The sequence below is a fragment of the Culex pipiens genome, chromosome 1, assembly GCF_016801865.2.
Source record: "Culex pipiens pallens isolate TS chromosome 1, TS_CPP_V2, whole genome shotgun sequence".
Taxonomy (NCBI): Eukaryota; Metazoa; Arthropoda; class Insecta; order Diptera; family Culicidae; genus Culex; species Culex pipiens.
The window spans coordinates 100,271,715-100,295,890 of record NC_068937.1 but is presented as its reverse complement, the minus strand read 5'-3'; the positions used below and the strand labels follow the sequence as shown (position 1 = coordinate 100,295,890).

General features: G+C 39.0%; 1 protein-coding gene and 1 long non-coding RNA gene across 18 annotated transcripts in view; one reads left to right on the top strand and one right to left on the bottom strand.

The window, feature by feature from the left end:
• The window catches only part of LOC120426221 (heterogeneous nuclear ribonucleoprotein R), a 74,227-nt gene that overhangs the window by 38,477 nt on the left and 11,574 nt on the right, over positions 1-24,176 (bottom strand). For 3 of the 15 annotated variants that reach the window (XM_039590954.2, XM_039590952.2, XM_039590948.2), the window contains exon 1: positions 9,842-10,119. The exons of 1 other annotated variant lie outside the window; for it this stretch is intronic. In XM_039590954.2, coding sequence (XP_039446888.1) covers positions 9,842-9,887 — 46 coding nt within the window. In that variant the 5' untranslated portion in view covers positions 9,888-10,119. Of the gene's footprint in view, positions 1-9,841; positions 10,125-20,215; positions 21,109-21,332; positions 21,358-24,176 lie in introns of those variants that run through there. 11 more of the 15 variants (XM_039590953.2, XM_039590951.2, XM_039590946.2 and 8 more) reach the window with 10 other exon arrangements.
• LOC120426223 (uncharacterized) lies at positions 809-20,206 on the top strand. 3 transcript variants are annotated; one of them, XR_008211761.1, is made up of 4 exons: positions 809-1,547; positions 2,334-2,612; positions 2,813-2,981; positions 19,020-20,206. It is a non-coding gene; the product is annotated as an uncharacterized LOC120426223 (long non-coding RNA). The 3 variants fall into 3 exon arrangements; XR_008211760.1 differs by having other exon boundaries at positions 2,334-2,616; XR_005606671.2 differs by lacking the exon at positions 809-1,547 and adding an exon at positions 1,560-2,087 and having other exon boundaries at positions 2,334-2,616.

The following is a 24,176-nucleotide window of genomic DNA, read 5'->3' as shown; positions in this document are numbered from 1 at the left end:
ACGGACGGGTGCGTAAGATGCGTGAGTGTGTTGTGCACGGCGTCGACGCGTGAGGTAATCTCGGAAGACGACGGTAAAAAAGAGTGAGAGTTTCGCAAATTGGTCAGGGTCAGCGCCGGTTTGGCATCCAACGAAAAAAAGAAACCGGTTTGGGATGGTGTGCGTAACGCACACGCGGAAGACGAGCTCTGGATAGACAGGTTGTCAACTCCGGGTGTTAGAAAAGGGGTGCAGATCTTCGCTTCTATTACGGACATCAAAGTTGAGGCACCTGCGTTGAACAAGTGAATCGTTGCTGAAACAAGGGGTAAGTACAAGTGACGTCCCAACTGCGGACTTCAACTTTAAGGTACCTCAAGCAGACTAGCAGTCTAGTTTGAGGTGTCAACGTGGATCAACCGGTAAGTACAAGTTAGCTTAAGTTCTGTCAACTCTGTCAATCTGTCAACCCAGTCAACGACCTTAGTCACCCATCGTGGCGATGCGTCCTTTAAACGCTCGCTCACTTTGCTCTTACTCTCGCTCTCTCTCTCACGCACCGTGCGTCGCTCTCTCGCTTGGTGTGCCAAAAAAAAAAAAAACTGACGCAACCTAGCAAATTCGCACTTTTGCGCTGCGTAAAGCCGGGGCCCCAAAACTAGGTCAAGCTGCGTGCGTGTGCGTTTTCTGCGAGCGCGGCGATTAGAGACGGACGTTGAGACGGGGAGAGGTTTGGGGTTTTTTTTTTGGCGAATGCCATTATTTTGCTTTGATGCTGGGGGTTCGGTTCTGCGTGCGTACGAGGGTTGGAGAACGGGGGGGGGGGGGGGTCGACCCGACTGTTTGTGTGCGTACGGATTCGCACATTTTGGCACACTGCCTTTTTCGTAACGAGCCCGGTTGAAAGTGAAAACGTCGGGGCTTCAGTCGACTAGGTTACGGTGCGCCGCGTGGATCGCCAAGTTCTGCCGACTGACACGAGCTGACGAGCGAGATTTGCGTTGACCTACTTTCGGGGCGGTGCGTTATCAAGAGTGACCTCAATTTCGGCGATATTTGCGGGATTGCGGGTGGAATATCTACGCGAAACCGAGTTCAAAATCCCGCAGTCCGACCCTGGCGTGGGGGTTCTAGCGCGCGCGTGAGTTCTTCACCGGTCGCCATTTTCGGATTTGCCGTCACGATGCGGATTGGAGGTTTTGGACCGTTTCTGGACCAGATTTGGGACATCCCAGGTCGCGTTGAAGGTTGCAAACGATTTTAGGACCGGATTTTGGCAAGATCCCCCAGGAAATGGACCCGTTTCAAGCTGTCCAGCGCCCTGCTGACGTCACAACAACCAGCGTGACGCTGTGTGCGTGAGCGGCCAAGTTTAGGACGGAACTACACTCCTTGGAGGACATCCGAGGCGCTTTGGAGTTGCTCCGCAACTTCAGGACTGCAATTCGGAAAGACACCGCCGGAAATGGATTGATTCCAACCTGTTCAGCGTTCGTCGTGACGTCACGGCAGTGTGACGTCTCAACTCAGCGTTGTTGTCTGCGTGAGTTGCAAGTGTTAAGGTGAAGGTTAGTGGCCCAAGTTTCGGGAGTCCCTGAACCGAATCCCTCCTGGATTCGAGCCCCGCTACGTCCTCGGGATGGCGTGCAAAAAGGAAGACGCGCAAGGAATACCTCGATTTAATGACGGGGTTCGTCGCGATCAAATTTTCAAGTTCGCGTGCGTGAGTGTGTGTGTGTGTGGTGATGATTTGTGTACATTTAATACTTCAACTTCTAACAAGTTCCAACGAATCCGAACCCCGTCCCGCGCCGTCCATCTCGTGGTCGTGGGTTGCGTCGGTGTGCGAGACAAGGAGGAAATTCGCACACACCAACACAAACATGTTGCGTTGGCGCGCGTGTGTTTGTGTGTAGGAAATTCGCGACTTTTGCCAATTTTCTTTCCAAATTTCGGGTGTTTCGCTTTGGTAGCATGGTTCGCACCAATACAAAGGGGGTCTTCTGGAACTTGGCGAACTAGAGGAGGAGGTGGTGGAGGCCCACTTTGGAGATCCACCGGGGTGGTACCGTTGGAGGACCAACACCACCGTACACATCAATCACCAGGTACCTCCCCCTCCCCCTTGTGTGTTTCACCCCAAAATTACACACTCACACCAGCGAGGCAAGTTTTGCGAAGCAAAAAAAAAACGCGTTCACGCTCTCTCGCGGCCCAGGTCAACGACCTCGGGGAGTCTAATGACCTTCGCGGTAGCGCATTTTTGGGGCCCCACGGTCCCTAATCCTGAACCCTACGACTCCCTATTTGCCCGACACAACCGTCCTAACCCGATCTGCTTCCCCACTCGACAGGCCTTACCGGGACACTTCCTGGAGATCCGCTGCGCGCGACTTCAATCTCCACAAAAAGGTTCTGCCACTTGCCACCGACTCCAGCGGCACCGAACTCAACTTCCGACAGCTCAACAGGTCACAAACCGGGAACCGGAGATCCACAAAAGAGGCGGCAGCTCTAGTTTTTGCGTTACGCGCTAGCAGGAACTGACTGACTTGAATTGAACAACTAGAAGCGTGAGCAACACCCGTGGTATGTGAGCCGCCGCGGTGTGAGATGAACGTGAGCAGCAAACGGTAGGTGTGTGTGTGCCAAGGGATCCCGCGAAATTGGGAAGACGCGGGCAGGGCGTTGAGGGGTGGTCAGTACGTCACACACCCCAAACCTAACCTACCAAGCACCCACCCCCCCTCAAGCTTCCGAGTTTTTCGGAAGGGGGGGGGGGGTGGTACACTAGAAATGGCTTTAATTCGAGCTTTTCAATCGCATGTTTCAGGTGGACGAGCAACCAGTACCTGCTGCTGCCGCCACTTCCCGGTTTCTTTGTGGTTTAATTATAACCGTGGGACGTGACCCCCGGGACATTCTACCGAAGAGTACAACCCCAACTGCAGCTGTTTGAAATGGTACGGCGGTGCAATCGGACAGTCACAAAGGAATGACAGGTGAGCGCGATATTTCACTAGCCTCGGTAACGAAGGGAAGTCGCGTTTTGTAGACTACCTTACAAGGAAATTCCTGTGCGAATGATTCGTCAAGTGGACTATTCACCAGGTGGAAAATGTTAGTTGTATTGAATAATCGAATGAACAATTGTTCACGAAAATGAAATTTGGAGTAATATATTATTTGGTTTAGAAAGCAGAAAGCGGCAAATGCGCTCGAAATAGGTCCAAACCTAACCTAGAACCTAGAATCTTATGTTGGCATATCAGCACAGTGAAGTTCGAATACATCTTCTGAAAAGCGTTCTCAACCGATATTAAGTAATGAAGAGCATAATGGAAAAATTGCAAGCATTGTTCTGCCAAAAGTTTTTCAAACAAATTATTCAAAAAGTGAGATTCTGCAAATTAAATGGAAATAGGACCGAATCCTCAACCTGCCAAAAATATGAGAATTTCTTCTTATTCGTCTTGTAATCTGATCATAATATTTACCAATTTTGATAGGCATATTTACCCACAACAAAGTTTCACCACCGCTACAGAGCAATTCTCTACCAAAACCGGAAATGGATTTTATTTGTATTTTTTGATTTGGCTCAAACTTTGTGGGGGCCTTCCCTATGACCAAAGAAGCCATTTTGCATCATTAGTTTGTCCATATAAATTTCCATACAAATTTGGCAGCTGTTCATACAAAAATGGTACGTAAATATTCGAAAATCTGTAACTTTTGAAGGAATTTTTTGATCAATTTGGTGTCTTCGGCAAAGTTGTAGGTATTGTTAAGGACTATTTAGAAAAAAATAGGTACACGGAAAAAAAAATTTCCCGATTTTTTTATTAACTTTTTTTTTCACAAAAACTCAAATTCCCAAAATACGTATTTTTTGATTTTCGAGATTTTTTTATATGTTTTAGGGGACAAAAATCCGCAACTTTTGAGCTATAGAGAAACATGGTCAAAAAATCTGCCGCCGAGTTATGATTTTTTGAAAAACTGGTGATTTTTGGAAAAAATTGAAATTTCATACATAAAATTTTTTTGACCTCATTTTTTTATGCAAAATTGAATTTGCAATCGAAAATTACTTTACAGATTTTTTGATAAAGGGCCCCGTTTTCAAGATATAGCCACCGAAAGTTTGATTTCAGCGAAATATTTGCAGTTTTTCGATTTTTAAAAATAGTGACCATGAGTGACCATTTCTAAAAATATTTTTTTTGAAAAGTTCAGAAAATTTGCTATAAAATTGTCTAAGAGACATCGAAGATTGGACCTCTGGTTGTTGAGATACAGCGGCTTAAAGAAAAAGAAACACGAAAATTGAAGTTTTCTACGTCTCACCCAAACAGCCCACGATTTTCTAATGACGATATCTCAGCAATTAATGGTTCAATTTTCAATGTTAATACATGAAACATTCGTGAAATTTTCCGATCTTTTCGAAAAAAATATTTTGAAAATTTTTAAATCAAGACTAACATTTCAAATGGGCATAATATTCAATGTTTGGCCCTTTTAAAATGTTAGTCTTGATTTAATTTTTTTCAAAATATTTTTTTCGAAAAGATCGGAAATTTTCACGAATGTTTCATGTATTAACACTGAAAATTGAACCATTAGTTGCTGAGATATCGTCATTAGAAAATCGTGGGCTGTTTGGGTGAGACTTAGAAAACTTCAATTTTCGTGTTTCTTTTTCTTTAAGCCGCTGTATCTCAACAACCAGAGGTCCAATCTTCGATGTCTCTTAGACAATTTTATAGCAAATTTTCTGAACTTTTCAAAAAAAATATTTTTAGAAATGGTCACTCATGGTCACTATTTTTAAAAATCGAAAAACTGCAAATATTTCGCTGAAATCAAACTTTCGGTGGCTATATCTTGAAAACGGGGCCCTTTATCAAAAAATCTGTAAAGTAATTTTCGATTGCAAATTCAATTTTGCATAAAAAAATGAGGTCAAAAAAATTTTATGTATGAAATTTCGATTTTTTCCAAAAATCACCAGTTTTTCAAAAAATCATAACTCGGCGGCAGATTTTTTGACCATGTTTCTCTATAGCTCAAAAGTTGCGGATTTTTGTCCCCTAAAACATATCAAAAAATCTCGAAAATCAAAAAATACGTATTTTGGGAATTTGAGTTTTTGTAAAAAAAAGTTAATAAAAAAATCGGGAAATTTTTTTTTCCGTGTACCTATTTTTTTCTAAATAGTCCTTAACAATACCTACAACTTTGCCGAAGACACCAAATTGATCAAAAAATTTCTTCAAAAGTTACAGATTTTCGAATATTTACGTACCATTTTTGTATGAACAGCTGCCAAATTTGTATGGAAATTTATATGGACAAACTAATGATGCAAAATGGCTTCTTTGGTCATAGGGAAGGCCCCCACAAAGTTTGAGCCAAATCAAAAAATACAAAAAATAAAAATGGTCGAAATCGGCCGGTTTTGTAGAGAATTGCTCTACAGTAAAAAAAGGTAAATATTATGATCGGATTAGGGGTCATCCATAAACCACGTGGACACAAGAATTCCAAACCCCCTCGATCGTGAATAATTTTGTGTATAAGACAGTATGTTAAATGGGCGGCAAACAGTTTAAAACATTGAAAAAAGGAGCCATTCAATAATTACGTAACATTTAAAGAAAGTGACGCATTATCGAATGACAAAAATAAATATCAAGAAAAATAATGAAAATGGGTCAAGAACGTAACATACATTTCATCCTGCTCACGTTATTTGATGTTTAAAGAAGGAAAGATCAGGATGGACGGCTTGTTTACACTTTGTTGCTGGCCCATCAACATTGTTTTGTTTGATTTTTATTGAATTTTTTGTCATATATTTTCAAAATCAATTAATTTTTATCAATAGTCATCATTGTAAACAATGGAGCAAACAAAGAGTTTGAATTTCAATCAAATTTCCGCGAACATTATTATGAAGGGGCCATCCATAAACCACGTGAACCCTTAAAAGAGGTTTTAAAACATGGCTTGAAATTTATATTCTATTTTTAAAAAGAAAAAAAAATGTTATAAGAAAGAACCCCAACAACTCAAATCAAATAAACATAAAACGGGAAAGATTGATTGCATCAAAAGATTCTCAAACAATAAATAAGCAATGTTTTCTCTTACAGATTTACTCTGCATTATTTTGCTTGTTTTCGCGCATGCTTAGGCCATTTTGAACTGTTTTTGCGAAACATATCTGGCGCAACATTTGAAAAGGGCGCATAAGCATTTTGACAGCTGGAACTTATTTGCAAATTCTGAGACACCGAGGTCACTATTTATTGTTTATTGTTTATTGTTCAACACGTTTAGTTTTATGAAAAAAATCAAAATAGCCTGAGAATAAGCAAAACAGTTCAAACTTTCAAAATGCTTAACCGTACTTTTCTTGTGTTGCTCCAGATATGATTTAATTGTTTTAATAATATTGCGGTTGAAATTTGTTTGTAAAGTTTTTCTCCGACCCTGATCGAGTTTAAAAAGGAGGAAAAGTCTTCAACTGTCATTTTTTTTTAAATTGTAAAAAATCATAGCAAAAACAATCAAAATCAAGTTTTATGTTTGAATCAGAATCTGAGTTTGATATTATTTTCATATTGTGTACATTCTTCTCAAATCACACCTGAAAATTACAAGAAAGATATTTCATGATTTGAGCACATTTTCTTGAAAAAAAAAATGGAACTAATAACATCAATACCAAATTTGGTTATTAGGATGGTCGTTTAGTTGTTAAAATAACAGAGCCCAATAATCAAAAAATGTTCTCAGAATAACAAGAAAATAACAAGCTTTGTTATTGCAATAACGAATCAATAACATAAATCAAATCAATTTGTTGTTTCAGTGCATTTTTATGTTTTATTGGCCTTAGTAATTCTAACAACAAATCCGACCATCGCAATAACAACTATCATGCATATTGTTAATGAGATTTCATTCCCGTCTCGGGTTCCCGGTTTTTGATATTTGAGTTGCCAGAAGCTTTCGGAAGATAAGTTTATTCATTTTAAATCAATAATCATAATGGATTTTAGTGTTCTTCACAAGTTGAGACTATTCAATAACGACGCAACGTTTTGAGAAAATTAATTATTTATGGCAAAACAATTCTTAGAAAAATATCAAAAAATTACATAAAATCAGAAAAACATGATCAATTTAATTAATTTTCCAAAGTCCTCGATAATAATTTCAGTTGTGTGTGTGTGCAACCAACCAAACGGGACCACGCGTCCTCGATAATGATTTTAATTCTCCTCATAATCGAAAACCCGAGCAGACGGAAATAACTTGGGAATAACATTTTTTGATATTTGAAAATACTAGGTCAATAACATTTAATGTTATTTCTAACAAGATTTGTTATTGTTTGTTAAAATTTGTTTGTTATTGGTTGTTATTGTAATAACAGACTTATAACACTTTTAGTTATTCTTCGAACAAATCTTTGTTATTATTTTTTGTTATTGGGTAATTCTTCGCCAACTCACACGGGATCGGGAAAAGTTGCCCCGACCCCTCTTCGATTTGCGTGAAACTTTGTCCTAAGGGGTAACTTTTGTCCCTGATCACGAATCCGAGGTCCGTTTTTTGATATCTCGTGACGGAGGGGCGGTACGACCCATTCCATTTTTGAACATGCGAAAAAAGAGGTGTTTTTCAATAATTTGCAGCCTGAAACGGTGATGAGATAGAAATTTGGTGTCAAAGAGATTTCTATGTAAAATTGTACGCCCGATTTGATGGCATGCTCCGAATTCCGAAAAAACGTATTTTTCATCGAAAAAAACACTAAAAAAGTTTTAAAAACTCTGCCATTTTCCGTTACTCGACTGTAACGTATAAATTTTTTTGTAATTGTCTGCTCTACAACTTTGTAGAACATTGTTACACTCTCAAAAATAACCCTGAAAAGTTAGAAAAAACGCGAAATTTTAAAATGAAAATTTTTGTTCTAAATGAAAAAGTGACCCTATTGGGTCAATGTAGATTCGAAAAGTACATTAAATTTCCCTTAAAATGACATGTTCCACAAAATTTTACGGTCAAGTAACCGAAAATGGCAGAGTTTTTAAATTTTGTTTAGTGTTTTTTTCGATGAAAAATACGTTTTTTTGGAATTCTGAGTACGCCACCAAATCGGGCGTCCAATTTTACATAAAAGTCCCTTTGACACCAAATTTCTATCTCATCACCGTTTCAGGCTGCAAATTATTGAAAAACACCTCTTTTTTCGCATGTTCAAAAATGGAAGGGGTCGTACCGCCCCTCCGTCACGAGATATCAAAAAACGAATCTCGGATTCGTGATCAGGGACAAAAGTTACCCATTAGTACAAAGTTTCACGCAGATCGAAGAGAGTCGGGACAACTTTTCCCGATTTCGTGTGAGTTGGTAGAGAATTACCCTATTTCAACAACTAATCCGATCATCCCAATAACAGTTGGATATATTCTTCCATCCCGGGCAGACGGTAATAACAAAATTCATGCCTTTTCAATAACAAATACTGTTAAAATAACAGAAAATGTTATGGAATCTTCTTGGAAAATCCAGTTTTACATAAGAGTTTAATAACAGTTTTTGTTATCATAACAAAATTTGTTATTGGGCTGATATTGGTTGGAAGCCAAAACAACTTGGGAATAACATTTTTTGTTATGGAAGAATACCTCCAACTGTTATTGGGATGATCGGATTAGTTGTTAAAATAACAAAAAATAATAACAAAGATTTGTTCGAAGAATAAATAAAAATGTTATTAATCTGTTATTACAATAACAATCCAATAACAAAAAAATCATAACAAAGAATAACAATTCATGTTATAAATAACAAAAAATGTTATTGGCCTGGTATTTTCCAAAATCAAAAAATGTTATTCCTAAGTTATTTCCGTCTGCTCGGGATAACAAACAATTTTATTCCAAAGTTGTTCTGGCTTTCAACCAATATCAGACCAATAACAAATTTTGTTATGATAACATAAACTGTTGTTAAACCCTTTTTCAAGAGGATTCCATAACACTTTCTGTTTTTTAAGTGTTATTGTTACTGAAATGGCATGAATTTTGTTATTACCGTCTGCCCGGGTGACCAATTATTAGCTGATTTGGTCAACACAGTGATGAGATATCATGGTACCATTTTTCACCTTTTTCAGATCTTTAAATTGTAATTTCTCAGTCAGTTTTTGAACAAATTGCTCTAAATTTTGATTTTTAATACAGTTGATTGTTTAAAATGAACTTGAAAAGAGGATTAAAATAACAATTCAAAGTGCTGGTTGGTTTTCTAAAATCTGGAGTTTTTTTTTGAAAAGGTCCAATAAACCAAATTTTCAGTTTTTGCTTTTTGGGTGTTTTTTAATACCCCTGACTCAAGGCGGTTTCAAAACACCCGAAAAGCAAAATCTGGAAATTTGGTTTCTTGGACCATTTAAAAAAAAAAAAAAAAAACTCCAGGAATGTGATAAAAAAGGCGATTCAAAAAAAAATACTGGAGGTTAACAGTTGATTGCAAGAAAATAAAAAGCAGGAGGTTCAGTCTAATTTAGGTATTTTTATCGTTTTTTTTACAGCACGTGAAAATAGACAAAAAATTTAACCATACATTATTAAAAAGTCTAAATCTGAAGTTTCCAATTTATAAATCGGAATTTTCTAATTTGGCAAAAATCAGATATTTTTATTTACATTTTCAGGAAGTAGCAATCCATTTTTCACAGCCATGACAACTGAATTGTTTGGCAACACTCAAAACTTTGTGATTTAATCACATTAAATTTTAAACTTCATGAGGCTTAGCTGAGAACCCGGTTTACCTTTCTCAACCGTCGTGGCTCCTCTTTCCGGAGCGGCCACTTCCATGCTTTCTGAGACCACCACTTTTCACACAAATTTCTAGCAATTTTTCACGTGACCGCAACCGAATTTTCACGCACCAAATTCAAAAGGCTGGGACAGTTTCTTTTGGAATTTTCCACTCCACGTTGGAGACGTAATTTAGCCCGGAATAATCTCCTTCCGCTTCCGCTGTTTTCCTTTTTTTTCGGCGTCGAGAACGACCGGGGGGAATCACTCACTCACACTCGCGCTCGCGGCGTTTGACAATCGAGACCAGAATGAAACGATTTTTTCTCCGGTGGGGGCTCGAAAGTCATGGCGAGCTGTGATTTTTTGCTTTGATTTACACGCTGCGGGAAAATGGGTTCAAAACTGTTTAAAAGTAGGTACGTTTGCGTTGGAAAATGGCCAACTTTTCTGTTTGGGGAAAGAAAAATGGTTTCCGGGCAAAAATCTTGGCGCAAATCCAGCGGTTTTCTGAACGCAAAACAAAGTTGCAAATAGTTTCTCGCAATCCACTTTTAATCGATTTTCCCCGTTTTCCCGACAGCGTGTTCTAGCCGCCAAACGAAAAAGGATGGGGCTGGTGGAAAACTTTGTGAGCGGCGGCGGCTTATCAGCAGCCACGGAATCCGACGCTTTGTGGAAAAGTTGCTGCTGCAGCAAGAGTTTCCAACTTCCGGTTATCGATTTCTGCACACTCTTCCTGGCTGTGCGGTGTTGTCTGTGCAGACACGGTGAATTAATTTTTGAGGAAGAATAGTGTGGGCACATGTTTGCTGGGGAGATTTTTCAATTGAGGTACATTTTTCAATTATTTTTAGAATTTTGTAAAATAATTTTCCAAAAAAAAAAATTGTGAAAAATAGAAATTGAAGCGGAATTTAACTAAAAATGGCAAATAACTTTGAATTTTCCCTAACTTAACTGGTTGGAATGATTTCAAATCGTTGAGAACACCGTTATAGCACATAGTTAACATAGCTTCACGGAGCGGGAATTGATCTACATAAACGGCTTACTGAGTTGCTTTTTGCACTGTTTTTTTTTCATTTTGTTGAAGCTTGACCAAATTAGAAATCAAAGGAGGATTTGAGTCAGATTAAAAATACGGGTTGATCCACCTTTTGGTGGTTGGTGCCTTCCTCACATTTTATTTAAAATAGCAATAACTTTCAAATGATAATTAAATTTAATTGCAGTACTCACAATGGCTCATACTGGTATTGTAAATATCTTTAAAAAATGTATAACTTGACTGGTTCTTCCAAAACTTTCGAACTTTACTCAAAATCGTTTTGAAGCATAATTTTTGAACTACTTTACTAAACATTATGATATTGGAGTTCAAATGACACGAATCTGGTCAAAATCAGTTCAGACAAAGCTGAGAAAACCTAAAGAAAATACTTCACATGGACAGACATTTGTTGAGTTTTTGATTTTGAGTCAATATGTTTAAGTGAAAGTGGGTATAAATCGAGAAGTTTTTTTCCGGTTTAAATATAATATCTTATTTATCCTTTAATAAAAAAGTATATTTTAAAACAGATTTTCCATACTTGAGCAATTCTCAACGAAATCGGTATTTTTTTCAATCCGGCTGAAACTTTTTTGGTGCTTTCGGTAAGCCCAACGAAGCCATTTTGCATCATTTTTGTCCATATAATTTTCCATACAAATTTGGCATCTGTCCATATAAAAATGATAAATGAAAATTTAAAAATTTGTATCTTTCGAAGGATATTTTTGATCGATTTGGTGTCTTCGGCAAAGTTGTAGGTATGAATAAGGACTACACTGAAAAAAATGATACACGGTTAAAAAAGTTTGGTGATTTTTAATTTCACTTTTTGTCACTAAAACTTGATTTGCAAAAAAAAAACACTATTTTTATTTTTTTTATTTTCTGTCAGTTTAAGATGACATCAAATGCAACGTTTCCGAAATTTCCAGAACAGGCAAAAAAAACATTGATCGAGTTATAAATTTTTGAATCAATACTGATTAAAAAAAAAATCGGAATATTGGCCGCCAAAAAAATCGAATTGGCAACCAAAAAGTACTTAAGTGAAATTTTGATAAAGTGCACCGTTTTCAAGTTATAGTGCCCATGTTTGCCCACCTTCGAAAAACATATTTTTGAAAAGCTGAGAAAATGCTCTATATTTTGCACTTTTGAACTTTGTTGATACGACCCTTAGTTGCTGAGATATTGCCATGCAAAGATTTAAAAACAGGAAAATTGATGTTTTCAAAGTCCCAAACAACCCGCCATTTTCTAATGTCGATATCTCGGCAACTGATGGTCCGATCTTCAATGTAAAAATGCGAAACATTCGTGAAATTTTCCGATTTTTTCGAAAACATTTTTTTGAAATCAAGACGAACATTTCAAAGGGGCGTAATATTGAATGTTTGGCCCTTTCGAAATGTAAGTCATGATTTAAAAAAATGAAAATATCGTTTTCGAAAAGATCGAAAACAAATTAAAAAATATTAAAAAAAAACTTTTAATTAAAGTTAAAAACTTTATTTTGTTCATTGTAGCGACAATGACATGAAAGATATTTAAGTTGTCATGACGAAAATTTGAGATTGTTTGTCTAAAAAAAAATAAGTTCAATTAAAAAAAATAAACCTTTGAATTTTTTTGTTTTTAACGATGCAATGATAAAAAATAATCAAATAAAATGTTGATGATTGAAAAGTTTTTCGTATTTAACTGTTTTTTAAATTTAAAATGATTATTTCGAATAGTGAAAACAAAGATTGAATATCGTTTAGAATTTAGAGCATTCCAAAGTGTCATCAGTGATCTTAATTAAGTGTATTGTATTTTTAAGTTAAATAATATTTATTGAATAAAGCAAACTAAAAACATTTAAAAAAATCCCTCTAGTATAGGAGAAATAAATGTATTTAAAAAAAAAAGTTTGATTATTTAAACTGATTTAAAAATAAATAATGTTAGAACTACATAAATTGAAAACTCTAAAGTTACTAAAACATTTCAAATGTTGTCCTTAAGAATATTATCATGCATCCGGGAATTTAAAAAACAAAGTCAAATATAAAATAAATGTAGAGGAAATGGGTACATAAGTAAGGGTTCTTTCAAATATAACGTAACTCAAAATTTGGCGTTTTCAAATTTTTCCGTCACGTAAAAAATGTTAAACAAAAGAAAATTTAATTGCATAAAATGTAACACTGTTGTAATTTGATTTTCAAGTTCAGATATCTTCTGTTTCGATTAGCGTGACCTCAGAAATCTTTTAATTTATTTAAATTTAAGGTGTTACATACACGTAGAAAATCAAAAAAAAATCATATTACAGAAAATTTATTAAATCGGCAAAAAAAATGATTTTCAATCACTCCTGAAAGTTTCATGAAGATATTCCATGATTAAACTGAGTTACAGACGATTTAAGCTCAAAATTTTGCCATGCGCAAAGTGAACTGTCAAACTTTCTGAGCGTTTTTCTCGAAACACCGAGTTGATTTACGGGTGCCACGATATCTCGAGATGGGATGAACCAAATTGGCTGAAATTTGGGATGAAGACTCTCAAGACATATCCCGTGTGCATGACGAAGCCCGATTTTCAAAATTTAGCTTTTTTGAAAAATACAAAAATCAAAAACTGTCGATTTTTTCTATGAAAAACACAAACATATTTTTATCTTTTTTAAAAATAAACTTTTTGAAAATCGGCCTTCGTCATGCACACGGGATCGGTTCAACGAGTCTTCACCAAAATTTTGAGCCGATTTGGTCAAAGCACTGTTGAGATATCGTGGCACCCGTTTTTTGAAACTGCTAACTTCAAATAGCTATATCTCGGCAATGATACATCCAAATGTCTTCAAATTTGTTTTGTTAATTGATGAAAATGTATATTTTAATGCCCTGAAAACAGATTTAAAAAAAGTTGAAGTGTGTGTACCTTCCTCTGAATTTTTTACCGATTTACATGTATGTAACCCCTTAAATTAACACTATGGGTTGATACATTTGTATAATTGGCAACCATCAACAAATCAACACTTTACATGTATAAGTGGAACTTCCCAAGGAGAGATGTTGTAGACAAGGGTCCTGATTTTCAGTTCAAAGATCAGAAATCACTCACTCATCACCGAATGAATCTTTGCCGACTGGAGCAGGCAACCATTCGCGAGCGAACACTACCCGCTCTCTGCCAGCGGCTTGCTCAATCGCTTCACTCAGCGAAACAAATACTTCGTGAATTTCTTTTTCTACTCCGTCCGTCAACCCGAGTCATACACGAATGTGCTCAGAGAGGAGAGAGCCAAAAAAATACTAGCGCGGTGCTCATTTGGCCTGCACTACCACAGTTTGCCGTCAATTAGAATTTGGTATGGTGGAAATTGCTGCCAAATGTGTCTTTGATGTTGTGTAAACTACAAAATTGCAAAATATTATTGATATCATTGATTTTAAGCAATTTCTTAAATGATCAAAGCTAAGCCGATCGCAAAGTATTCTCAGTCAGCATTGAGCGACTTAACGAAATCGGTCTCTCCGAACCATTCGCTGTACTACCCGATTTGAATGAGAGGGAGAGCAAAGAGAGAGTGTTCGGTAGCGATTGGTTTGGAAGTGACAAACGGTAGAAATACATCAGAGCAGTTTTTCGTCGCTCTAGATTTGTGCTCGCGAGTGACTGAGTCTTTTTGGAGCAATCAGGACCCTTGGTTGTAAATTGTAATGAAGATATCTTGCGGGATTTTACTAACTGTACAACGATAGAAATGTCCCACGCGTGTGGATCAATCGGACCGCGCACTGGACTCACACAATCCAGAGGTTACTGGTTCGAATCCCGCGGCGGGCGCTCTAAAATTCTTTGTGTAAATATGGGTATTCGGCGCCGTCGCTCCGTGCCATACTTTCATACACTTAGGAGCCCAGGGCGGCGAAGTCCTTGTAGATAAAAAGGAAGACACTAGTGGTTGGTAATAGCAATGGTGGCTGACAGCTATAAAGTTAACTTCGTTTTTTTCGTTTTTACAACGATAGAATTATCCGAAAACATGAACTTTGAAAAACTGGCAACCCTGTCTTATCATAATGCTCCTTCAATCGAAAACTTGCTTATTTTAAAAATAAATATGAAATCTAAGCCATATGTTTAAAAATTAGATGGAAATTGAGATAAATGCTGGTGATCTGGCAGCACTTACAAGAGATATCGATACATTTATCAACATCAACTCCTATGGTAATTTCATATATCTTTGTTAAGTTATCAAGTTAAGGGTTCAGTCCTCTTTCCATTCAAATTGACTATTCTCACTATTTTAACATTTTGTTTTGCAACCCTTTTGATACAACTATGTTTGCTCACTTCCAAACGAGCTCTAATACATAATTGCTGTTTCATTATTTATTTAAATTTATGATTTGGCAACACTGTAAACTTATGAGCTTTTAGATGGAATTCATTAGACATTTCATGGCTGGATGCAAGCAATTGGGTTGAGAATTAGTTCAAGAACCATAATTCTACAATAGGTTAACAGACTTTCAAATAAATTGTGAAGTTTGATGATCTGGAAACACTACGATGAGATATCGACATTAGTGTGGATAAATATTTTGAATCAATTTTAAACAAACCATAAATCGATCAAAATTTAAACCAATAAATATTTTTTTTGCAAATTAATACACGACACTGTGCTGATACCTCCCCGCCAAAACAAATTAAATTTGCCCAGTCAACGACCCCCAGCTCCCTTCTCCCCCACTCCCGAAAAAAAAACATCCCCGCCGAGACAACAATATCGATTCACATCTCTGCCCAGACTGGTTCCCGACGGCGAGAATTCCAAATTTCCCACACACACGGCCGGAAAAGCGGTTCTTATACACTGTGATTTGTCTCGCACGGTGGGGTGGGGATTTTCCACCCTACCACAACAACCCACCCTCACCAACACAAAGCAAAAACGCTTCCTGGAACCAGTCCCGCACACCAACACAGCGAAAGCCGCACATTTAGACAGTTTGTTGTGTTGGTGTGGGGTTGGTGAAGGAATCCTTTCCGCAACAAATGCGCCCCCCACCCACTCCACCGGTGGGGCACCTGTCTAGACGGCGCGGGTGGCCACGTGGAAAAGGAGTGGAGTTGGGTGGGCCGGGAGCCGACAAAATCGATATTTAGCTACCGGGAGGAGGGTTTTGCGACCGAAAACGGCCGCAACCCTTTTAAAATGAGGATGGTGGGTGGAGGTGGGTGCAAGTTGTGCAAGAGGGTTGATTTGATTTGTTGGCAAAACTAGCTGTCAGTTGAGGGACTCTTTGTTGATGTCCGAGGGGCGGGGTGTTGATTAATAAGTCTGCCGTCTGGAAAACGGGACAACTTTAGTTCCGGTGGCGACGGCGGTGAGTTGAGGTGGGTGGTTTTATTTCTGGTTCTCCCACCCAACTCGAAAAAAACTGTCAAACGTCGGGTTGGGCTGTCAATGCTGTCACGTTAGGGGTAGGTTAGGGGCTGCCTGTCTGGCTGATGTCAAGGCTGTGTGTTGTGGCAGGGTTGCATCACTGTATTGGTGAAGGGTTTTCCGCCGCCACGACGATGTGCAGTGCTGCGTCCGGAAAAATGGGCAAAAAGAGTCCTTCGACTGTTTCCGTCGGAACGGTAAAAGGCGGAAGGAGGGAGTGCGGTGTGAGCGGTTTGTCGAGTTGGAACGGAACCCAGGAATGGAAGAGCGGGAAATGGCAATACAATTGCATTAATTTTGGATTTTGTGACACTAATTAATTGGATTGCTTCATTTTGGGACGAATACGGGGTCGACAACGAGGTAAGCTGCTGAGAGTGGTTTGACAATTGGGATTCGTATCGTGAATCTTCTAGAAGAAATATTGATTTGTTTAAACACTCCCTTTTTAGTAAATTTAGATGGATTGAGGCGTCCTCAAATTTTCTTTTCATTGTTTAAAATTGAAGAAAAGCATTAGCATCAGCACAATTTATTATTACTGAAGATGATTATTTTAAATTTAAATTTCCCTGCTAAGAAATCACCTTGGGCCAAGGTTGAAAAAAAATCACTTCGAGCGAATAACGATTGCCTGAAGAAAAGTCCACTGAGTATGCTTTGATCTCTTCTTTCCTGACTGCCACTTGATCGCTGATTGGGTTTAGTCGTCAAATTGCTGCGATCTGATTATAATTTTCCCCATTTAACACCAGCAGTCATGGGTTGTTATAATCGTCGCTTGTGCACTTGACGAATGACAGTTAGTCGTGGCAATTTGAGAATAAAGATTATTCTCAGCAGTCTTATTCGTGAGGTGAAACAGGCAGCGATTAATCGCAAAATTAATCATAGTCGTCGAATTTTCAATACTGCCTTGGGCAAACTAAATATTTTTGAGTTCTACGTCACAGCGCAAACAATGATCGAGCTCGAGCTGTCACAGCCCTGCGAAATATATTGGCTGGAATATCGGACATTAGTGAAAAAAACCAGCTAGAAGTCGCCTGACAAAAAACTTTTGCTAGAAAGAGATAGCAAATCTGATGCAAACAAACCCGCACCTGCCATGTAAACATACTTTGTCTCAGAATAAGAACGTAAACGAAGCAGTGTTTTTTCGATCTCCGTTTTTACGTTTTTCCATTTTTCATTCTCTTTTTATGCTGTCAAACAGTTGTAAATGCGCTGTGGTGAATTCAAATGTGCCGTGGTGAGTTTCCGAACACCCCTTTTCCGTTAAACCAGAATTGATGGATTGAAAAGCGTCTGTTTGTCTGTGAAGTGAGAGATGGTGATTTTTCAAAAACGATAGTTATTGTACGATCAGTTCCTAGCTGGACTCGGTCACTGGAAACGACCGGCGACTCAGTGACCGACGAAATAGGCGGCGGGCCAGATGCGGGCATAAAAATGTCAAAATCTCTTCCCCCCTCACTTCGTCTCACCATCCAGCTGCAGCTTTGTTGACAAACAAACGGAGCACGCGGTCGCATGATGGCGGCATCGAGCCAGAATTAGGGGTGATCATGTGATTAAAAATGAAAGTTTTTTCAAGAAAAATAATATTTTTCCGACCGAATAAAAAAATTGCGAGTATGTTCAAACAATTATTCCTGATGTCGGAGAAGTGATTAAAAAGCAAAATTTTATTCCATAATTTTTCTATAAATTGAATTTTTTCACTCCAACTGGGAACCCCTAGGTCTACCCACGACCGTTTCCAATGACCGTGAGAAGATGCCAGAAAATCCAGCTACGAGCTAAATCCACAATAAAAAATCATCGAGTTCGTTTCAATGCTTAGTTTAAAATGAAGTTTTTTGGAGAATTTTCAAGATTGAATTACATTTTTTTAGGCAAGATTGGGTTGATTAAAATTTTTTGGATAATTTTTTTCAGTTTTAGTGCCTTCAGAAAAGTTTAGGCAAGATAAGGCTGTAATTTCAGATTTGGTTGAATATTAGGGTGGTTCACGTTTTGGGTAATTCCCAAAACATTCCGGCAATATTTTTTTCAAAGAAAAAAAAACCATTTCCAGAAAGTTTGATAGAAATGTTCTTTTAGCCATATTTTTGATGAATGTTTTGATTTATGTTAGTGACAGTTTAAAACAGTTAACTATTATAAAATGTTTGTATCGATGATCAACTAGATTTTTGTAAGGACCGATAAGGTCATTGGCACTAGGTGGGAGCTGAATGTTTACATTTGGTCCTTTGGTTATTATAAAACAAAGTTCAGAAATCAACGGACTTGCAGTTTATTAAGAGAATAAAAAAAAATGTGATTTGTTTATTAAATCAGTTTTACTTCATGAATTATTTTTGTTGGATCATCAAATGATGTTTCAATAATCTCGAAACGTTGGAATTTGTAATTTAAACTAATCAAGAAGATCGATATTCCGGACTTAATATTCGCAGGCCGGCTACAAAACTATGAGAAAATATAGTCTTTATTAACCTTGGGTTAAAATGATTGATTATGTCAGGGATGCACAAATTTGAACATTTTGAAATGCCAAAATTGCACGCTTTGATTGAATTCCAAATTGACAATAAAGAAGGCTGAAATTCTCTCGAATTTGGAAGTTGCATCAGAGATATATTCAATAAGTAATTGTTTGTTTTCTTTTTAGGTTGCCTGATTGCCAAAACAACTCGAGGACACAAGCAATATCTGACGGAGACGCATGATACTTCGTTCGCTACAATCCTAGCGAAGTCAGCTTACTCTAATCGCAATGCAGTTGCACGAGCCAAACTCAGCTGATAACACAGTTCCCAGCTGATTAGCCTGCGTGATTACGGGAACTCGTGCACCCCCGGACTAGAGACATGTCCAGCATCATTGTAAACGAAACCGGTTCGCGCACCCTAAATAGCACAACACCAAGCCAGTTTCCATCCTCGCAGTCCGTCACCCTTAATAGTTGAAACTAGTTTACCCGCAGACTAGTCACAAACCTCTGTGAGAGGTGAACAAAAAAACTCATCCCGTGTAGTCCTGCGAAAAACCTTTAGCCAAATTAGAAGGCAGTCGAAAAAAAAAACGATTTAAAGGGTCTTCTCCCTTTCGGGACAGGTTGATGCAGCTGGGTTTTGTTTTGCCCAAATTCCTAGAATTTGGGATGATCCCGGCGCAGCCGTGGAATGCACCTTCAACGCCTTGATCTTCTTTAATCGCCCGGATCGCGTCCGCAAGACTATAATTTTAAGCGAGGGGGTCAACGACGTTCGGAGCCCAAAACACGTGTTTTCTCTGTGCATGCAACGCGCCCGACGCCATCGACGGTGTCGGGCCCCGGAACCAACCAATACAACCGGCCTCCGCCACCGTGTGCATTATCTGACGTTTGTGCACCAACATTTGCAGCAATTGTGCACGGCGGCTGCTGCATGTGTATTGATGCACTTTCGCCCCGTCTCGCTCTGGCGAGAGTGAGAGAGCGCGCGCGAGCGCACACACGGCGGTTCCCGAGGGGCGCGGGGGCACTTGAAAAATGGACGGACGGACGCGTTGCACTTTTCGGGGTTTCTTCGGCGACGACGACGGCGGTCGTCGTCGGGAAAGGCAAGAAAGAGCCGGCCGTGAGTGAGTGAGCGCGAAAAAACAAAATGGTGGACGGCCGTCGCCGCCGAGAACGGGTTCGCAGGTTCCGGCCGGTTCCCCGGTTTTGGAGGTTAGGTCGGCGTTCCGGGGCTGATCCAATTTGAGGAGGCTTGCGAGCATGGAAAAACGGGGGCGCTCACGCAAACACGCACACACAAACACGGACGTAGGCGGTGAATTCCGAGAGACCCCCGTTGCCGCATGGCAACAGGGCGGACGTACCTTGAAGATTTCCTGAGGCCCGGTTTATGTAACTGCTGCTGATGGTACTGCTACGGATGTTCCGCTTTCCGAGTAGGTTAGAGAGTCCGGGATTTCCGGACCGAATTGAGGACGGATTATGTTTGCAATCAATTTGTAGACTCACACGAACACACGCACGTCGAAAGTACAGTTAGACGCTCCAATTCCGCGGACACTTTCGCCCCAAGACGCACACCTTTTTTCTTCGGCCAGGGGTCGTAAGCGGTTGGCGTGACTCCCGGAGAAAGGGCCTTTCTCCGCGCGGCGAGCAAAAAATTGAACACTTTTGGCTGGCAACAACTAACACACTGGAAGGTGAACGGACACACACACACGAACGCGCACAAACACACACGCACAATTATGGTACACCAAAATTTCGGCAGGTTAAATCATTGCACTTCACCGTGAACCCGGTCGGATCTTCCCGGGAGCAATCTCTGCGACGCGCGCCCGCTCCTACCGGAATCCAAAGCGCCAAGGGTTCGATCACCTCTCCAAATCTCGACACGACACGCAACAGAACTTGTGTAATGGCGGCGGCGGCGGCGGCTCTGCTACGTTACACGGCTGCTGCTGACCGCGGATTGTATCCGCCGTGGGAATCGCTACCCACCCAGGTGACCCCGCGGGATAAACAACGAACCAAACAACAACAAAAAAATCTCACAGGACGCACTTCCTACTGCTACTGTGGGCTGCGCTGGATCAGACCGTCCTCTCCCTAGGATCCGAGGATACAGAGCACGAAAACACACCACGACACGCCGTTTCGAACTCCACAGCAGCTACGCTACAACTGGGATCCGCTGGCCAGCCAGCCGCCTAGCTGTACAGCGCTCAACCGGCCTCTTGGCCGACACAGACACACTCACTCGCTGACCTTTTCTCTGTATGGGAAATAAATAAACATTGGTCCTCTCCCCAACACACACGTGTAGCACCAAACCAGCCACCTCACCCCACCCGGACTCCTCCCAAGACACACACCGCACGGGAAACCTCCCCAAGAAGCCCGCTACACACAGACTACTACGATTCCACCGTCACACCGAAGAACCCTTTCACCCAGAACCCACCTCCTTCCGACACTCACCTCGGGATGTCACGGCACACGCTTGGAGACCCCTAACCAACAACAAAAACAACAAAAAACGCAGGCCGGAGATCCTTCTCTCCGGTGACAGCTCCAGAACCGACCTGACAGAACTAACTTTGTGTGTTTTCCACCAAGACTCCCGAACCGCGACCGTCTTCCAACATCACCACCACCACTTTACTCACCACTACCACCAAAACAGTCGGGGGGGAAGCAGAGCGACGGAAAACTCACCCCCCCCCCCCACCTCACCAACCCCTTCGCGAAATTCGCACACCACCACGCGCCACAAAAGATTCGCACCTCTCTCGGTGGACTCGTTTTGCGAACACCAACACACGCTCGCGCTTCGGGTAACTCAAATTCGCACACGCAAAAACTAATCGAGAACAACGACGAAAGGGGATTGCGAAATTCTGGTCGAACGCGCGTGGACGATGAGATTTTTTTTCGCGAACAGCCGAACTTGACCTCCAACGAGCTATGGTGAGTTGGTGAGTGAGTCGTGAGGCGATTTGATGTGGAGGGATGGTGGTTTGTTTGGGTGTTGCGGCCTTTTGCGTAGCGCAAAGGAGTAGCCTGTGACGGTGGTCGGCCGGTTGTGGGAGGGGTGAAGTACCGGGTGGCTCCATCGAATGGGATTGTGGGGTGAGAGGTGTTGGGGTTAGGGTTGGGTGAAAGGATCTGGAGGGGTTGAGGAAGGACTCGGGAGATTTTCTTACTTTCAAATGTAAAAAGAATCATATACAGAATTTTGAGTTCGGGAGAATTATGCTAAAAACTAAACAACTTGCCCCTCGGCAGAAAAAAATGACGAGCTTCGGCAAAATAACTCATAATTTGCCGAAGTTTGCAATTTTTACAGCCGAGCGATAAGTTGTTCTGTTTTTGGCCATATATTGTCGAATTTTGGCAGAAAAATCAAATTGTTTTTGTTTTGTTTGTTTTCCAATAGATTTTTAAATTATTTGCGGAACTAAATAATAAGTTTTTTTTTCTCGTTTCCAGGAAAATGATAAGAAAACCCACAGGAATTTGGAGAAGTTTAATATCCTGAGTAATAATTTGTTGAAGAAAAAAATCCGAAAGCCCTGATATTGTTGTGAGTGAAATATTCATGAATAAATATAAGGAAAAAAACACTAGTTTTTTGCTTGCTAAGTAAAGGTGAATGACTGAATTTTGTTTAAGAAATTGATTAAACATTTATCTTGCTATTAACAGCTTACAAAAAACAAATTCTTGTCATTTAAAAGAATTTTAGCTCTTTGAGACGCAAATAAAAAATAGTTTGTAGACTAAAAAAATATTTCAACATTTGAAAAAAAAATAATGAAACTTTCAATCCCGCTTTGACCAAGGCTGGACCAAAAATTTTATGTCTGGCAGGGATGGAATTATCACAAAAAAAATCATTTTCGCTTGCGAACTTTATTCACCCGCGAAAGAGAGAGGAGGCAAATCAAGCAAAAGAAAATCTCTCCCGAACTTCTTCAAGAAAATCAATCTGCTGATGATTTTTTGTGAATTTCCTTGTCAGCACCACTTAAAAATATTGATTTCACTTTGTTTACACACATTGCCCATCTACAAAATGTGACAGGTCATTTTTCGACGTGTGACGTTACACTTGCAAGATGTTCCGCCGAATAATCATGATGATGATTTTTTTGATTTTTTACCGATCATTCGTGCGCGAGAGAGGAGAGCGCTCCCTTCGGATTTTTTCTCTTGATGAACGTCCAATGATTTTCTTTTGATGATGATTATTCCATCGCTGATGTCTGGAAATATTTTATTTTCATTCACAGTCTACAAACTGTTTTCCCTTAAAAGTCACACTTACAACTTTGAATGTTTCGTTCAAAAGTGCTAAATTTGGTTCAAATGACGAGGAGTCATGTTTTTTTTTAAACAGAATCGGCTATTGAAAAAAAAACAAAATTCTTGGAACCACCCTGGCTTATCTAGGAAAAAAGGACCAAAATTAGCAAAATTTAAAAAAAAATACGATTAAAAAATAATTATGATCACTCTAATCGCCAACTTACATATAACGTGTCAAATTTTGTATGTCAAATAACCTGCTGACCAATTTTGAGACATTTCAAAATTTGGAATATTAATGTATATATGGAGTAGCTGATTATAAAATAGGCTTAAATATAATTAACTTAGAACATTTCTATACCATTTTCCTTTTTATTTTTCCCATGGCATGGATTTTTTTTCAGTTATCAAATTTTGTGAAATTTAATGAAGCATCTTTTACAAAAATCACATATTAATCAATGGTTGATTTAAAAAAAATAAAAATGAATTTTAACTGATGATTGTTTAAATACTATTTATAAATGTTAGATATATTTTGAAATGTTGGGTTGAGTTGGGAAATATTTTTGAAAGTTTTCTTGAGTTTGTTTTCAGTGATAGTTGATTATGTTTTAAGTAAATTTAGTTTTTTTTAAATATGTTTTACCTTGAACAAAAACGAGTTTGTTTCAAAAATGTATTGTTATTTTCATGAAATTATTTAATTATTGAAAATTCCAACTGCATAATAATGTCATCTAAAACTGATTTAAAATGAATTATAAAATCATAGTGTTATTTGTTATACTTGAATAATGAGCAATTGTGGAGGTATCTAGTAAAAGTACACTTTTATGTAGATTTATTTACATTACCTGTTTAAGTATTTGAGCAATGTTTTGTGAATTTTGTTGGAAAAGAATTTATTGACAGATTTTTGCAATGAATTACCTAAATCCTAGACAATTGTGTTGAATTTAAATTAATAACAAGTTCTTTGCTAAACAAAAAACATAATTAGTAAAAAAT